Genomic DNA, 18,910 nt, shown 5'->3' on the forward strand with positions numbered 1-18,910 from the left:
CTATGTGCTCTTCTTTTTGCTTCCATATGAATTTTAGGAATTTTTTTTTTTTTTTTTTTTTTTTTTTAGTTCTGTGAAGAATGACAGTATTTTGATGGAAACTGCATTTGTAGATTGCTTTTGGCAGTATGGTCATTTTCACAGTATTGATTCTACTCATCCACAAGCACAGGATGTGTTTTCATTTGTTTCTGTCATCTATGATTTCTTTCAACAGTGTTTTGTAGTTTTCCTTGTAGAGGTCTTTCACCTCCTTGGTTAGGTATATTCTTAAGTATTTTATTTATTTATTTAGCAGCTATTGTAAAACGGGTTATTGATTTCATTCTCAGCTTGGTTGCTGTTGGTGTATAGCAGAGCTACTGATCTGTGTATATAAATTTTGTATCCTGAAATTTGCTGAATTCATTTATCTAGGAGCTTTTTGGATAAGTCTTTAGGGTTTTCTAGGTATAAAATTATATCATCAGCAAACTGCAACATTTTTACTTCCTCTTCACCAATCTGGATGTCCTTTATTTCTTTCTCTTTTATGATTGTTCTGGCTAGGACTTCCAGTACTATGTTGAATAGAAGGGATGAGAGTGGGCATCCTTGTCATGTTTGTGTTCTCAGGGGGAAAGCTTTCAACTTTTCCCCATTCAGTACTACATTGGCTGTGAGTTTGTAATAGATAGCTTTTATTACAGTAAGGCAGGTCCCTTCTATGCCGATTTTTCTGAGGGTTTTAACCACAAAGGGATGCTGGATTTTGTCAAATGTTTTTTCTGCATCTATTGAGATGATCATGTCAGTTTTGTTTTAAATTCTGTTTATGTGGTGTATCATATTTATTGACTTGCATATGTTAAACCATCCCTGGTATGAAACCCACTTGATTGTGGTGGATTTTCTTTTTGATGTGCTGTTGGATTCTGTTAGCTAGTATTTTGTTAAGGATTTTTGCATCTATATTCATCAGGAATATTGGTCTGTAGTTTTCTTTTTTTGTTATGTCCTTTCCTGGATTTGGTATTAGAGTGATACTGGCTTCATAGAATGATTTAGGGAGAGAGGATTCTCTCCTTATCTTGTGGAGTAGTGTCAATAGGATTGTTACCAGTTCTTTCAATTGCTGAGAGAGATACATTAAAATATCCCACTAAACTTTTGGATTTTATTTTGTCAACTGTTAAAATTTAAACTGAGACTATATTTTTAGTACATAATAATTAATTAGTATAATATCTTCCTTTACTATTATAAAATATTTCCCTTTTGCTCAAATAATGCTCTATTTTTACTTACTGTCTACTTTGTCTGATATTTAAACTACAGTAGCTTTTTTCATGTGTAAATTTCCATTCAAATTTCACTTTCTATATCTTTACATATAATGTACTGCAACTGCAAGTGATTATTGTAAAATCTGGTTGGACAGTCTTTGTCTTTTAAAGTTGGAGACTGTAATGCATTTATATTAACTGTGATCAATTGAATCATTCTTTTGAAATTCTGTGTTTTCTCTCCATTCTGGCCATGCTTCAATGTGAGTTGAGCATATGTCCCGCCTCATTGACTTTACGTTTCTCCATGTGTCATTTGGCCCCTGGGATATAGGTAAAATAATTTCTGCCTCCTGTGAATCTTCTCTATAGTATTGGAATATCATTTCCAAGATAAGAGGGTCTCTCTTAGCCTGAGTCCCAAAATAAGAGGACAAGAGGAATACACCAGAACCCACCTGACAGCCTGGAGCTGAGCTGTCAAAAATCTACTCCTTGGCTGCTAGAAAGCAGTGTAGCAACAAAACAAAACAAAACAAAAAATATTTTGCAAGTCACAGAGGCATTTAGGCTGTATTAATATGAGTGTAACCTAATGAAGGCCAATAAATATAGAAAATAATTCCAGAACTGTTGTGTTGCTATAAAAAAACGTAAAATATGCATCATTAGCTTCTGGGTGGGGAAAATTCTTACAGGTGACTGAAAATAAATGGTAACCCACATTATACAGTGTCATACCATTTGGTAAGATTATCACTTGTGATAACTTGAAAATCAGGGAAGTTACTTAATAAACAACTTTGCCTAATTGCTGGCAATTCAGAATGTTATTAGCTTTAGTTGATTGTTTTCACTGCATTTCTTAAGTTATTTTAAGATAGAAATGAGCTAAAAAAAATTGGTATGTTTACCAGCAGGAATGAAAAAAAATTTAAAAAGAGAGAGAATCCAGACATGTTTTATCTCATAGGGTTAAAATGTAACAAGTTACTCATCTCTGATTAACAGCCAGTAGTGAGATCAATCTAGAACCTGTCTTTGGGATCAGATAAACTTGATAGATTTTTACATTCCAGCTCAGCCACTTACTAACCATATGATGTGTTGTAACAGTTTTAAAAGTTGGTTTCTGCCCTGATTGCAACAATCGCAAAATGTCAACAACTTAAAAGAATAAAGTTGTGTGTGTGTGTGTGTGTGTGTGTGTTGTTTTGTTTTTTTTTTCTTAGTTATACCACACATCCAAAATGGGTGAGTTAGGAGTTCTATTTATTATTCAGAGTCCTGGTAACTCAGGATTCTGGACTGATAATCTGGTAGGGCTTCATGGGAGCACTAAATTTTGAGTAGGAATGTTAGTACCAGCTACAGGAACATAGAATCCACTGTGCTAATATATGTGTATAATTTATCTTTATATTTTACTTAATATTTATTCAACCTTGGGTAATTTTGTTGATCATTCTTTAAACTCTTCCAATACTTCTAATGGTGATGTAGGCACCAGGAGTTGTAGTAGATACTAAAGGAATGACAAGTGAGACAGACATGGTCCCTGGCCTCAGTCAGTCTATGATCTCTAGAGATCCATTACAACAGCATGAACCACAGTCTGGATAAGTGCCACCAAAACTTATGGAGAGTCAAACCTGCTCCAGAATATTTGGCTAGAGAGGGGCTTATTTACCCGTAATGGTGGTGTTTGCTTTTCATTTTCTTTTGATAGATTATTATTTTTTAAATTTTATGATAACTCCATCTCTTCAATTTACTCTTAAGTGAAAGCTCTGGACTATAATAACAACTAACATTTATAGAGCTTTACACATGTGCCCAGCATGTGCCTCTTCTAGATGATCTCACTTAACCCTAACAAAGAGGTTTTGAGGTAGATATTAATATCTTACACTGAGGAAATCGGGGGAGGAAAAAGTCAAAAAAATTACCCAAGTTTGCAAAGCTGAAATGTAGTTCAGCTGGTACTTGAAACAAAGCAGATTTAATATAAAGCTATTCTTTGACCACTTTGCTATGTTGCTTTTTTGAATTCCAGAGAGCTAATTTCTAGTTCAATTTTTAAATCAGCCATCCTTTCAAGGATTCTAACTTCTCATTTGTCCTTCAAATTCTAAAATTCTAGGATTCTCTCTTAAAACAAATTCTCACATTGCTATATATTTTAAATGTAACTGGGGTCCACAGCTCTAGTAGAGAACATATTTTTAATTGAAGAGTCTTTCTCTTTCTGTCTTTTAAATATTATTTGTTTTTTCCTTAGGTTTCTACAGAAGAAGGCTTGAATCTGGCCCAAGAATATAATTGTGGTTTTTTTGAGACCTCCGCAGCCCTCAGATTCTGTATTGATGATGCTTTTCATGGCTTAGTGAGGGAAATTCGCAAGAAGGAGTCCATGCCATCCTTGATGGAAAAGAAACTGAAGAGAAAAGACAGCCTGTGGAAGAAGCTAAAAGGCTCTTTGAAGAAGAAGAGAGAAAATATGACATGATATCCCTGCTTTTGAGTTCCTCACTCTCTCTGAATTTTATTAGTTGGACAATTCCATATGTAGCATTCTGCTTCAATATTCTGTGTGTGTGTCTCTCTCTCTTTAAATATCTGCCTGTAGGTAAAAGCAAGATCTGCATAACTGTACCTCTTGAGATAGTTTTGTTTTGCCTTTAACAGTTGGATGGATTTTGTCAATCAGCTGGATATGCTGTTTAGTTTTTACAATATATTACTAAATAAAATTGACATTCCAATTGCCTCATTTCCCTTTAAAGAGTCTAGCTTCATTTGGTATGCTGTCTGGTTATAAAGGAAATATGCAAAATTGCAGCTAGAATGATAAAAGGCTCAGGGGATCTGCCTTTGCCTGATAACACTCTGGTTGTTTGCATTTCAGGAATCTCAGTAAATAATGAAGAAGCTCAGGATATAATTCAGGGCAGAAATCTGCAGCCTGGTCTTTTCTTATTGTAGAAGTCATGGTGCTTCTTCTTGAATGCTCCAGAGATAAACCTTACAGGAATTATTAATAATAGGAACTGGTTTTGGGTCATTGGAGAGCTGAAATAAAATATCTACATATTTACAGTGCTCTGCCCCAGTTAAGTTGTGGCAAAATTATCACAGTGAAGGCACTGGGCTGTGGCAAAAGGATGTTGTCTCTGTAGTGGGAAGAGAGAACCTACTATGAATTTGGTGGTTCATAAGCTCATTAAAAGACGCTTTGCTCCCCTCATTGAGAAGTCCTTCTTAGGGTTGCTTTACCCGCATCAGGACCATTTGCACGGTATGAGACTTGAGGGCTCCAGAGACCCTATGAGCTCCCTATATTGCCAAAATCTCCTCTCTTCCCTTACATGAAATGCTACCAGAGGCTTTTCTCTTGTTTGTTTTACAATGACTCATCATGTAAAATGAAATTGCCCAATGACTCATTTTTTTCTCATAGTGTGGATGGGTTTATTAAATTCAAGCTCAGAAAATACACTACCAGAGAGCACAGTTCTGAATGTTTAATAGGCAAGCGTGAAGAGGAAAACCATAAAGCTAAGCATGCGATGGAATCTATCAAGCCCATCTTCATGGGTTGAGGACTGTTTTTAATCATTAATTAGGGAAAAAGAGAGATGAGGGGCATAGTTATCATTCAATATTCATTCACTTCTTCTTCATTATTCACAATGCCTCTGGTACTTGCTAAACTCTGAGAATTCAGAAATGAATCACTCAAACATGGGCCCTGTAGCTTAACATTTACCTATGAGTTTCACTCCACTGAGAGAACAATGAGATTACAAATTCTCAGACAAGAAAAAGACATTTTACATTGTGATACAGATACAGCTAAAAGAGAATTTAGGGAATATCATTTTTTAGATGCTGAACTGGAAATTAGCCTTTCACGATATTGTACTTACAGGTCCTTTTATTGCTTGAGGCCAAAGCTGTCTCTCAAACCCACTTAGACTTCACTTTTTTTCTCTTAGACCCTGGGATCAAGGACATTTTCATGTACTTATGCTAGTAACTACTGCCACTTTATCCCTAGGGTTTTACTCAAGCCACATCTTCTAAGGAGTGAGGCACAAACTAATCAAGTTTTCCCCATCTTATATTACCACATCTTATATTGCCACTAAAACCAGATCCACTGTATTAGGAGGAAAGCCAAAAAAATAATAATAACAAACATGGAGACAACATGAAGACATTAAGATAGCAAGATTCTTTCTTACAGTCTTAGGTCATTGTTTTCTCCTTTCTTGGCCTTGGATTGTTTAATCCTTTGCTTTTGTCCCATTAAACGGGCACACTCACCTCCAGTACATTCTTTGCCTTTTGCAGCACAGGGCCCCAGAACCCTCCAAACCTGGGAAGGCCCTACGAATCCTGCCCTCCATCAGTGACTCTCCTGTTTACCAGAAGATGCAATCTAGGAAATAATACTTGGCACCTATTTTCCAATGATAAGCCTGCATTTTTGAAAACCTGTTGATTGCCTTATACATAAATGATAGTGTTTGGCACATTTTCTAGCACAATCAAATCTTCATACATTTTAACTTTTATCTTTCATTGTCAACTCTTCTGCCTTTGGCTCTAGAGTTCTATAGCTCATTTCTCCTTTCCTCTATCTCTTTCCTTATGCTTCTAGAGTCCTGGAAAATATTTATGTAGCTTAGAAATCGTCAGTGAGGCTTGGATTGGGGAACAAATACAAAGTCCAATCATTTTATTCTATAGTAGAAAGGAGTTCTATAAATTATAACCCACATGCTAAAAGAATATAAGGTAATTATCACCAGCAGAGACAGGCAGACATTGAGCATTATTTTAAACCAGTCTTTCTTTCAAAAGAATGAACCAAAAGAAAGTGTCCCATAATAAAACCTAGATATTTATGCCAAGGGCTATTGATATTGATAATTTGTGTAAGGACAAATTATCAAGATTTTGTTTCTAATCATATCCCTGAAAATGTCTTACCAGACTAAGGACATCTAAGTAATTCCAAAAACTCAGAGAACTACAGTGTGCATACGCCTTCATTGCCAAGCAAGTCTCTGAAAGCTTTTGCCCAATATGCATAAATGTTCATTGTAGGCCAATGTGTAGTCACCCCACACAATTTATCAAATAGCAATGAAATGCCTACTAGGTACCAAAAACTTTTCTGGATACTGCGTGTGTGTGTGTGTGTGTGTGTGTGTGTGTGTGTGTGTGTGTGTGTGTATTTGGTGAAAAGGTACTGGGAAATTCTGAATACAATCTCTGCCCCTCAGAAAAGTACCATTTACCTATGTTAGAGTATTTCTTTATTAATTTATCTTATAGACACACATGATTAAATAACTTTTCAGATGAGAGCCTAAGATGTTATATTTTTTGTTCAGGAAGCACTAGTTGAACCTGCAAACTTCTGTAGAAAATATCAATGAGGAAAAAACATGGGCAGTTGGGCTGCACATCATTTGTATGATGCTCAGATGCACAAGGAACAGATAGCTGCTTTATTTCCCTATAATTCATATGTTATTTCTCATGAACCCCTGACTAATGGGGAGCTGGTGGTAGATGGGACTAAATTTTAGCTCATGCCAGTAATTTAGTGCTAATCTGAGACAATAATTTAAGGCATTTCTTTAACTAACCAACCTCTGCTGTGTGCAGTTGGGTCACTGTTTGATTATTCAAAGTTCTTCTCTGTTTATTCTCCTTTTCAAATTGCATCTGAGTATAGGAGAAAGGTGTGGCTTTAGTGACCTCATGGTAGTAGTTTCTTTCTCTTATCTTCTATGCCCTGTGGTATCCCCCGTATTTTCTGTGATCTTTTAAACTCAAGGTCTTGTCTTACTCTGTTTACTGGGCTGACTGTGAGGTATGTCAGGGGTTGGAAAGTGTGTCATGAAAAACAGCCAGTCTCTACGGGAGCCAATGATCTTGTCCCTTTTCCATGGGTCTCAAGGTCCTTTCCAACACAGTGTCTTTATTCTGACCCAGGTCCTTCTAGTCCACCTTGCCCAGCACCTCTGCCTCCCTTTTGGATCCCTGGCATGCACGAAGAGGGCACTGTGATCCCTGGGTACTGCTTCAGTGAGGCTATTCTAGCTCTCTGCACCCCCTCGGTCTAGCCCATGTGTGGATGCCCCAAGGAGTCCAGTTTATTCCTAATATTCCTTGGCAAAAGTGATATACAAGCACAGACCAATGGGAATGGAGGTTGCCTGAAAATACTGTGTGTGCTCACGGCTATGAGGAAGTTTGTCAGTAGCTCCAGTGTTCCCAAAGCAACCTCACACCATATTCAGCCTGAAAGACTTTGAGTGGTGAGTTAAGAAGAAGATTCTGGTGAGTGACCCATTTGCTTTATTTATTTATTTTTTTTAATTTTTTTAGAGACAGGGTCTTTCTCTGTTTTCCAGGCTGAAGTTCAACGGTGTGATCATAGCTCACTGCAAGCTCGAACTTTTCTTTTAAGTAATCTGACAAGATTGCTCTTCTTCTGATAAGAAACAAAACAGAATTTAGTAGTCAAAGTAGTGAAATGATGCCCTTTTTTAGGGGGCTTCTGTTCTTCCACTGAAGCACTAAATATATATAAAGATATATTTATATATCTTAAAAAACATATATATATGTGTGTGTATGTATATATATGCATATATATAATATATGCGTGTGTGTGTGTACATATATACACACATATATATATATATATATATAGAGAGAGAGAGAGAGAGAGACAATGATGGGTCAATACAACTTTCAAGATATGGAAACACATTTTAAAAATTTAAAAATATAATGATCTGGCTAGACGTGGCGGTTCACGCCTATAATCCCAGCATTTTGAGAGGCTGAGGCAGGTGGGTCACCTGAGGTCAGGAGTTCAAGACCAGCATGGCCAACATGGAGAAATCCTGTCTTTACTAAAAATACAAAAATTAGCTGTGCATGGTGGCATGCATATGTAATCCCAGCTACTTCGGGGGCTGAGACAGGGGAATCTCTTGAACCTTGGAGGAGGGGTTTGCAGCGAGCCCAGATTCTGCCACTGCACTCCAGCCTGGGTGTAACAGAGCGAGACTTCATCTTAAATAGGTAGGTAGGTAGGTAGGTAGGTAGGTAGGTAGATAGATAGATAGATAGATAGATAGATAGATAGATAGATAGACAGATATATACATAGATATAGATAGATAATAGATAGATAGATAGATAGACAGACAGATAGATACATAGATAGATATAGATAGATGATTGATAGATAGATAGATAGATAGATAGATAGATAGATAGATAGATAGATAGATTAGATAGGCAGGGTACAGTAGCTCACGCCTGTAATGCCAGCACTTTGGGAGGCCAAGTCGGGCAGATCACCTAAGGTCAGGATTTCAAAACCAGCCTGGCTAACATGGTGAAACCCCACTTCTACTAAAAATACAAAAAAATTAGCCGGGTGTTGTGGTGCGCGCCTGTAATCCCAGCTACTCAGGAGGCTGAGGAAGGAGAATCGCTTGAACTCAGGAGGCGGAGGTTGCAGTGAGCCGAGATTTTGCCGTTGCACTCCAGCTTGAGCAACAAGAGCTAAATTCTGTCTCAAACAAACAAACAAAAAGATAGATGATAGATAGATAGATAGATAGATAGATAGATAGACAGACAGACAGACAGACAGATAGATGACAGATAGATCTCCATTGCATATGTCACACTTAAGACTAAGCCTTCTTTTGAATGTGTTTGTTCTTGCTTCTCTAGTTCTTTTAATTGTGATGTTAGAGTGTCAATTTTAGATCTTTCCAGCTTTCTCTTGTGGGCATTTAGTGCTATAAATTTCCCTCTACACACTGCTTTAAATGGTATATACCCAAAGGATTATAAATCATGCTGCTATAAAGACACATGCACACGTATGTTTATTGTGGCACTATTCACAATAGCAAAGACTTGGAATCAACCCAAATGTCCATCAGTGACAGATTGGATTAAGAAAATGTGGCACATATACACCACGGAATACTATGCAGCCATAAAAAAGGATGAGTTTGTGTCCTTTGTAGGGACATGGATGCAGCTGGAAACCATCATTCTTAGCAAACTATCACAAGAACAGAAAACCAAACACCGCATGTTCTCACTCATAGGTGGGAACTGAACAATGAGATCACTTGGACTTGGGAAGGGGAACATCACACACCAGGGCCTATCATGGGGAGGGGGGAGGGGGGAAGGATTGCATTGGGAGTTATACCTGATGTAAATGACGAGTTGATGGGTGCTGACGAGTTGGCAGCACACCAACATGGCACAAGTATACATATGTAACAAACCTGCACGTTATGCACATGTACCCTAGAACTTAAAGTATAATAATAAAAAAAAAAGGGTAAAAAAAAAAAAAAAAGACTAAGCCTTCTGACCAACTTTGTGTAAAATGTCATAGCTCTTCTGATGTGAGTCTTTACATGATTTAAGACTGAGCCCTAAAACCTACCTACCTTAAATCCTCCATTTTCAGCTTGTGCTTAAACACTTCTACTTGGCCTGAAGCTTTTCTCTTAGAGTTTCTATCTGGGGTTAGATAGCAGAAGTGCAGCCATTCTTTCAGCCCACCGACCCACTATTAAATGTAAATGTTAAGAAAATAGTAAATCTAGCCATCTCATTAAAATATCAACAACATAAATATATTTGTCATAGGATCTACTTGCTATTTTTGGAAACTGAGCAAAGGGGCCTATGGTGGAAGGATCAAAGAACACATGAAATTTGAACATGAGAAAGGGAACGTAGACCATTCATCATTTTGTGGGTAATAGGTATAAATCATCTATTGTACCTAAGACTTTGGATTTATGGGATAGAACAAAGTAACCAGGGGCCACAGGATAAAAGGATTACTAAGAGGAATAAATGGATGAGGAACAACAAAGCAGGGTGGGAAGTAAGAATGTAATGCAAAACACACCTGGATTTACCATATTCTACTTTTTTCATCCATTTGCTTCAGTCTAGTTCAACCTTTAATTCCCCACGATATATGAAACCTGGTGTCTCTGCCTTCCTTCAAAAATACTTGCCCAAATTATAAATTCTTATGGACAAAAGAGTACATTAATAAATCAACATTTTAGCCCTGTAAAAAACTGGTGCATAGTTTTAATGATAATGTCAATGTGATTTGTATCCCATCCACTTTTTTAATATTCCATATAAATTAACCTTGTTTCTTAAAGAAAAAGTTAAATTACATAACAGATAAACAGTGTTTCAGGAAACCACATAAATTATTTCAACCCAGTCTTCCCATATAGAGAGAGAAACTGAGGCCCCAAGGAAGGGAAAGTCCCGAGGTATGTGAGGTCAGTCAAGCTCCTTGAAGTACACTTCACTGCCATTTAGGGACTTAATATGGCAAAATCCAGTGTAAAAATGCCAGTGATGAAAAACTCAAGGAAGAGGCAAATGGAAAGAAGACGTGACAACTTTAGGCTTGAGTGAAACTTCAGACATCAAATTTTGCTAGAATGACTTTAGATTATTATATTTTCCATTTTAGTAAAATTTTAGTAAATATAATCTCAAAAGTAGATATTTTAGTAAATTTAATCTCAAAAGAAGGAACAACCATATTTTCCTTGTGCACCTGTTATGCCATTAAGATTGTAACAATAATTTATGCTGTGAACTGTCTGTGTTGCATTGTTCAGTCTTCTCCGGAGGTGTAATTAAAGCCATATAATAAATACGTTTTAAAATATGGCTTCTGGAACAGATCCATAGTGTCTCTTTAAAATCTAAATTCCTTTAAAAATATGAGGACTGTTTGCCTTCCTTTCTAGGTAAGACAAATAAGACACTGAAAGCAATGCTATTGAAAGTCACTCCCTTCAGGGTAGTACAGTAGACAAGGGAGTGAAAGCATCAATTAAGAGAAGTTTGCCAAAGGTTTTTAATTTATTACTGGTGAGAAATGCTGTATTTACAGCAATTAGACTATACGTTTAAATGTAGAACAGGTAAAGTGAGAAATAAAAGCACTGTTAATGTGTCAGTACCCTGCAGATGTTTAGTAAGCTGAAAAACTCTATCAGTTATAGACTCAAGAGCTTTCTGTTTGCCTCGTGCCAGAATCATAGACTCTGTGACTTTGGGTCAGTCAAGTCCTTCACCTCTCTGAGCACTAAGCAGTTACTATATAAAGTGGGAATGGAATTAGGATATAGAAAGATCGACATTCCCTGAATGCTTTAGCTTGGCCTCTGGAACATATTGTATAATACACTATATATCATATCTTCTGAATTCATTAGGATTTTATAGGTTAACAATAGAAATTACTCATATCCTTTCAGTTATCAGTGGAAAGAAAGCGGACCTCTAAGGTAGTAAATGTATGGTTTCAACAGTCAAACTAAAATGATACGTGAACCACAAATTCAGAAGTAGATAATTGGCTCACAAATCATTCAATTTATTCATGTATTCATTCAGTTACTAATATTTTGAACTCTTGTGTGCAACACACTCTACACAGCATTGTTTATTAACCCCTCAGTAATCAACACAGTGAGCCAAACCATTCATCCATATGGTGAGAAAACATTTTCTGAGAACCCATTCTGTGTCAAGGACTGCATTAAGCTTGGGGATAAAATTGTACTAAAACAGTCACGGTCCTTGCTGTCTTTGAGCTTATAGTCTAATCAGGGAAAGATGGCAATGAAATAGTTACATTTGTAATTCTAAATTTGCGACTGCAGTCAATGTAATAAAGGAGAGTTTGAGTACATAAATATTGTCCATAATAGGAGAATTTGATCTAATTGAGGAGGTCAGGGCTTCCCTAAAGATAGGAGGATTCAGTTGTCATATAAAGAATGAACAACAATTATCTAGACCAAGAGGAAAGGGAAGGTATTAAGAGGTTTCTGGCAGTAAGATCAGCATGGGCATCATCCCTGTGGCAATTGGGCGAATGGTAAGTAATGGAGAGCAATATTACAGGAAACGAAAGAAAAAAAAATCTATGAAATGATGCGACAGGAGGGAAAAGTTGGGAATGAGACCATGTGTGTCCATTTGAGTAAGAGCTGAGAGAAACCAGAGGCTGTTAAAGGAATTTAAACAGTGGGATGAAATAACAAGTATTTGCCTTTTAAAATGGTAATTCTTGCTCTGGAGAAATGATTGGAAGGAGAAAAGAGCTTGCCATAATTGTATTTTATTTATGAGCAATTATGTAATCTAATACCTATACTTTACTCAGGACTGAATAAAAATTTAAAAGAATTGGTCACTTAAGAGAAATGTGAGGCTACATTACTAGCAATGATGACCCATTCTTTCTACTTAACAACAAATTTTACAAAGCCCTTCTCCAAATAGTTCAAGTATTTTATTCAGGCCACGAAGTTATTCAGACTTCTTTAAAAGCAGTATTTCAGATGTTTGACGTAGAGTAACTTTATTTGGCAACTAAATGTAAGATGGATTGAGATGAGAAAACAGTGATAGCTAGATGTTAATTTGACAGGTACCAGCTATAACCTTGGTACGAAGATGGGCAAGTGTGGTCTAGGGTGATAGTATGGAAGTGAAGGGGAAAAATTATGTGTGTCGATTTCCCAGTTGTACCGTTTTCTCTGAGCACAAGACTGCACAGGGCATGGCTTTTGGAAAAGCCTGTTTCATGAGCTAGGGCATGGCAAGATAATAAAATCAATGTTCCTGGGGACTTATCTCCTTCCTCCATTTTGTGTGTTTTCTTCATCATTTTAATACTATTGAAGGTGCCCTTCATTTTGTTCTTTCAAAACTGCCTATAGCTTTATGCTCCTTGGTTTCAGAATGAATGGTTTTAAACAACCAAATAAGCAGTAAAATGTTACGCAAGCTACAATCTCTCTGAGCTCTGAGCTTCTCATTTCTTAATCTGTAAAATGGGAATAACAGTGAGGCCTATTTCACAAATTGGTATAAAGTATAAATGAGATTAGGCACATTAAAATACATCACAGGGTCTTATATAGTGAATAATCAATGAGTAAGTAAATGAATAAACATATTGTGTTGTGGAAGTAACACAACTGTGCTCTGGGCTTCCCCTAGAAAAGACGGGACAATCAGGCCAGGTGTGGTGGCTCATGCCTGTAATCTCAGCACTTTAGGAGGCAGAGGCAGGTGTATCACTTAAGGAGTTCGAGGCCAGCCTGGACAACATGGTGAAACCCTGTCTCTATCAAAAATACAAAAAATAGCCAGGTATGATGGTGTGTGCCTGTAATCCCACTTACTTGGGAGGCTGAGGCAGAAGAATCACTTGAACCTGGGAGGTGGAGGTTGCAGTGAGCTGAGATTGTGTCACTGCACTCCAGTCTGGATGACAAAGCAAGACTTCATTATAAATAAATAAATAAATAAGTAAATAAATAAAACAAGAAGGAAAAGATGGGACAATCTTACTATAACTCTACTGATATGTACTTTAGCAGAGAATATATGAATTCATTTAGAAAACATTTGCCTTCTATCTTCTGGAAGCTGATCAGCAGGGGGTTCTCCGATAAAACAAAACAAAGATAATTTATGACTCTTAAAATAAGGAGAGAAGAAAACTGTTATTTTTGCCTTTGCAGTCTAGAAAAAAATGTTAAAAAGGATCGTTCTCCCACTAACACTTCAGACTACAGGAAAGAACCACTGCTAAAACCTCATGGTCAGAAAAAGGACAATAAAGTATTTGAAGATAAGAAGGTACATCCTAGTCCACTAAAAGTCAGGTCATTGTCTCCTGTGTCTCATTTCTTAATCAAGTCACTGAACTTTAATAAATCAAAGCCTTCACGGAAAAGGATTTCTCCCACTGATATTATCACATCAGTATGCTTATTGAATGCCTTATAATTCAACTAATATTCAACAACACAATTTTATAATTTCCCAAATATAGAATAGCTAACAAGTTTGAAACCAAATGTTCATGTGATGCAGACAATTATATTTCAATTGATCAAAGAAATGAAGTCTAGAAAGTCTTTGATAAACACTGCTTAAATGTTTAAGCAGGCATATTTTGGAGAATATTAGATAAATCACAGCATAATTGAAAGAAAATGGATGGGAAAGGGCATCTCAATTTCAAATAAATTATATTTTACCCAAATTCCAAATTTCACTCAACTGCAAAACTAGCAAACTCATACCTTCAAAGAAAAATCTAAAGGTTCCACATTATTAAAAAGAGATAATGGGAAACAACATATTTACTTGTAGGTCAGCCTTTCCAAATGTCTATCTTAAGTATGGAAATTTAATTTACCCTGAAATATTAATTCAAGACCAATGATTTACTTTGCAAAGAGATTCTTCAATTTTATTTATATTCACTTCAGTAAAAGTAGCCCTGGCCCCAACTCCACACATTTAAAAGAGTTTTCTTTTTGGAGAGACTAAAAGCCCTGAAAAGCATAAAACAAAGCCAAGGGGCAAATAGAAGAAAACACAGAAGAGAAAGAAGGTCAAAAGTTCAGAGCTGGATTAATAGCATTAATGTTAAAATCATAAGAATTGTAGAAGATCAATAAGAAGACAAATGGCTAAGGGAAAAGATAGAAAGAATGAAAGCAAAACAGCTTTATTACATATAAAGAATTATTTGTAATAGGGTAGAGGAAACAATGTTGAAGGCATAAAAAATGAATTTAAAATGGTAGAATGAAATATTATTAGTTCCTTGTTCAAAATCACTGAAAGCTTCTCATCACTGCAAAGCTTTGATGCAGATCCTAAATTTCTGCATGACCAGGCCCCTGAGTAAGTCTCTTACCTTGTCTTCTAGCCCTTTGTGTCTAATTATGAATCTCACATGGTATTTCTAAGTGAATTCAATTCAACAAACATTTTCTTTACCTTCTCTATCAATGGAAATGTTTTCAGCTTTGAGTAACAGAAAACTCAACTCAGAAGGATTTAAACCACACAAGGGCTTTGTTACTGCATATAACAAAGAGTAAAACAAGGTAGGATTGCTTCAAGGTGGCTCTGGGTTTGTTAATTCAGTATCTCGAATGTGTCTGGAAGGACTCATACTTTTGAACTTTTATTCTGCCTTTCTTAATGTTATTACAATGATTAATTTAGACAAATAGAGATTTGTCTACTGGTTCAGACTTTTGTAAAAAGCACAGAGCCCTGTGGAAGAGAGTGGTTAGCTGATAAAATCAAAGTTGTCTTAGCAAGGAGGTGTTGGGGGACAAAAGTGTGGAGTATGTCTCTGGAGTAGGCCACAGACACAAGCTGCAATACCCTCTATATGCCAGGTATATGCCTGGTAGACCCCATGAGAAGGTAAAGATACAAATCATCATTTGAACTTCAGGGAATTGCATCTCAAATTCAAAACTTTCCCAGTTGACTTTGTGACTTTTCAAAAACAAAACTCCCAGTTCCCAAGGCAAGCTTCTTGGGAATATCAGCTATGGTGTTTTTGAATTTTATTTTTTTTTATAAGTGGGTTTTTTTTTTTTTCCTGACACATTGTAACTGTATATGTTTATGTGGGGAAATTTGATTTTTTTAAAATTTTACTTTAAGTTCTGGGATACATGAGCAGAACGTGCAGGTTTGTTAAATAGGTATACATGTGCCATGGTGGTTTGCGGCACCTATCAACCTGTCATTTAGGTTTTAAGTCCAGCATGCATGAGGTATTTGTCCTAATGCTCTCCCTCTCCTTGCCCCCGACCCTGTAACAGGCCCCAGTGTGTGATGTTCCCCTCCCTGTGTCCATGTGTTATTGTTCAGTTCCCACTTATGAGTGATGAGTGAGAACATGCAGTGTTTGATTTTGTGTTCCCGTGTTAGTTGGCTGAGAATGATGGCTTCTAGCTTCATCCATGTCCCTGCAAAGGACATAAACTCATTTCTTTTTAGGGCTGCATAGTATTCCATGGTATATATGTGCCACATTTTCTTTATTCAATCTATCATTGATGGGCATTTGGCTTGGTTCCAAGTCTTTGCTATTATAAATAGTGCTGCAGTAAACATATGTGTGCATATGTCTCTGTAGTAGAATGATTTATAATCCTTTGGTATATACTTAGTAATGGGATTGCTGGATCAACTGGTATTTCTGGTTCTAGATCCTTGAGGAATCTAGCCACACTATCTTCCACAATGGTTGAACTAATTTACACTCCCACCAACAGTGTAAAAGCATTCCTGTTTCTTCACAGCCTTGCCAGCATCTGTTGCTTCCTGACATTTTAATAATCGCCATTCTAACTGTCATGAGGTAGTATCTCAGTGTGGGTTTGATTGCCATTTTTCTAATGACCAGTGATGATGAGTTTATTTATATATATTTGTTGGCTACATAAATGTCTTCTTTTATTTTTAATTTTTTTCCTATCTGAGCTTTTTAAAAAATTATTATTATACTTTAAATTCTAGGGTACGTGTGCACAGCATGCAGGGTTGTTACATATGTATACATGTGCCATGTTGGTGTGCTGTACCTGTTAACTCATCATTTACATTAGGAATATCTCCTAATGCTATCCCTCCAAACTCCCTCCACCCCACAACAGGCCCCGGTGTGTGATGTTCCCCACCCTGTGTCCAAGTATCCTCATTATTCAATTCCCACCTATGGGTGAGAACATGTGGTGTTTGGTTTTCTGTTCTTTCGGTATTTTGCTCAGAATGATGTTTTCTAGCTTCATCCATGTCCCTACAAAGGACATGAACTCATCCTCTTTTATGGCTGCATAGTATTCCACGGTGTATATATGCCACATTTTCTTAATCCAGTCTATCATTGATGGACATTTGGGTTGGTTCCAAGTCTTTGCTACTGTGAATAGTGCCACAAAAAACCTACGTGTGCATGTGTCTTTATAGCAGCATCATTTATAATCCTTTGGGTATGCCCAGTAATGGGATGACTGGGTCAAATGTTATTTCTAGTTCTAGATCCTTGAGGAATCACCACACTGTATTCCACAATGGTTGAACTAGTTTACAGTCCCACCAACAGTGTAAAAGTGTTCCTATTTCTCCACATCCTCTCTAGCACCTGTTGTTTCCTGACTTTTTAATGATTGCCATTCTAACTGATGTGAGATGGTATCTCATTGTGGTTTTGATTTGCATTTCTCTGATGGCCAGTGATGATGAGCATTTTTTCATGTGTCTGTTGGATGCATAAATGTTTTCTTTTGAGAACTGTCTGGTCATATCCTTTGCCCACTTTTTGATGGGGTTTTTTCTTGTAAACTTGTTTAAATGCTTTGTAGATTCTGGATAGTAGCCCTTTGTCAGATGGGTAGATTGCATAAATTTTCTCCTATTCTGTAAGCTGCCTGTTCACTCTGATGGTAGTTTCTTTTACTGTGCAGAAATTCTTTAGTTTAATTAGATCCCATTTGTCAATTTTGGCTTTTGTTGCCATTGCTTTTGGTGTTTTAGTCAAGAAGTCCTTGCCCATGCCTATGCCCTGAATGGTATTGCCTAGGTTTTCTTCTAGGGTTTTTATGGTTTTAGGTCTAACATTTAAGTCTTTAATCCACCTTGAATTAGTTTTTGTATAAGGTGTAAGGAAGGGATCCAGTTACAGCTTTCTACATATGGCCAGCCAGTTTTCCCAGCACCATTTATTAAATATGGAATCCTTTCCCCATTTCTTGTTTTTGTCAGGTTTGTCAAAGATCAGATGGTTGCAGATGTGTGGTATTATTTCCGAGGGCTCTACTCTGTTTCCTTGGTCTATATCTCTGTTTTGGTACCAGTACCATGCTGTTTGTTACTGTAGCTTTGTAGTATAGTTTAAAGTCAGGTAGCGTGATGCCTCCAGCTTTGTTTTTGGCTTAGGATTGTCTTGGCAATGTGGGCTCTTTTTGGTTCCATATGAACTTTAAAGTAGTTTTTCCAGTTCTGTGAAGAAAGTCATCGGTAGCTTGATGGGGATGGCACTGAATCTATAAATTAATTTGGGCAGTATGGCCATTTTCACAATATTGATTCTTCCTATCCATGAGCATGGAACGTCCTTCCATTTGTTTGTGTCCTCTTTTATTTCGATTTGTCTGTGTCCTTTAATTTCGTTGAGCAGTGGTCTGTAGTTTTCCTTGAAGAGGTCCTTCACATCCCTTGTAAGTTGGATTCCTAGGTATTTTATTCTCTTTGTAGCAGTTGTGAATGAGAGTTCATCCATGATTTGGTTCTCTGTTTGTCTGTTATTGGTGTATAGGAATGCTTGTGATTTTTGCACATTGATTTTGTATCCTGAGACTTTGCTGAATTTGCTTATCATATTAAGGAGATTTTGGGCTGAGATGATGGGGTTTTCTAAATATACAATCATGTCATCTGCAAACAGGGACAATTTGACTTCTTCTTTTCCTAATTGAATAACCTTTATTTCTTTCTCTCGTGTGATTGCTCTGGCCACAACTTCCAACACTATGTTGAACAGGAGTGGTGAAAGCAGGCATAACTATCTTGTGCCAGTTTTCAAAAGGAATGCTTCCAGTCTTTCCCCATTCAGTACACTTTTGGCTGTGGGTTTGTCATAAATAGCTCTTATTATTTTTAGATACATTCCATCACTATCTAGTCTATTG

At 36.8% G+C, this 18,910-nt stretch overlaps 1 protein-coding gene and 1 long non-coding RNA gene across 4 annotated transcripts in view; one reads left to right on the forward strand and one right to left on the reverse strand.

Moving 5' to 3' along the window:
* Window positions 1–4,038, forward strand: part of LOC105499326 (Ras like without CAAX 2) — a 384,381-nt gene extending 380,343 nt beyond the window's left edge. Inside the window, exon 5 of one of the 2 annotated variants that reach the window (XM_071085442.1) lies at window positions 3,547–4,038. In XM_071085442.1, coding sequence (XP_070941543.1) covers window positions 3,547–3,774 — 228 coding nt within the window. In that variant the 3' untranslated portion in view covers window positions 3,775–4,038. The remainder of the gene's footprint in view (window positions 1–3,546) is intronic. The other variant, XM_011771904.3, reaches the window with a different exon arrangement.
* The window catches only part of LOC105499376 (uncharacterized), a 201,440-nt gene that overhangs the window by 50,059 nt on the left and 132,471 nt on the right, over window positions 1–18,910 (reverse strand). The gene's annotated exons all lie outside the window — the stretch shown is intronic.

This window comes from Macaca nemestrina, chromosome 19 (genome assembly GCF_043159975.1).
Source record: "Macaca nemestrina isolate mMacNem1 chromosome 19, mMacNem.hap1, whole genome shotgun sequence".
Lineage (NCBI taxonomy): Eukaryota > Metazoa > Chordata > Mammalia > Primates > Cercopithecidae > Macaca > Macaca nemestrina.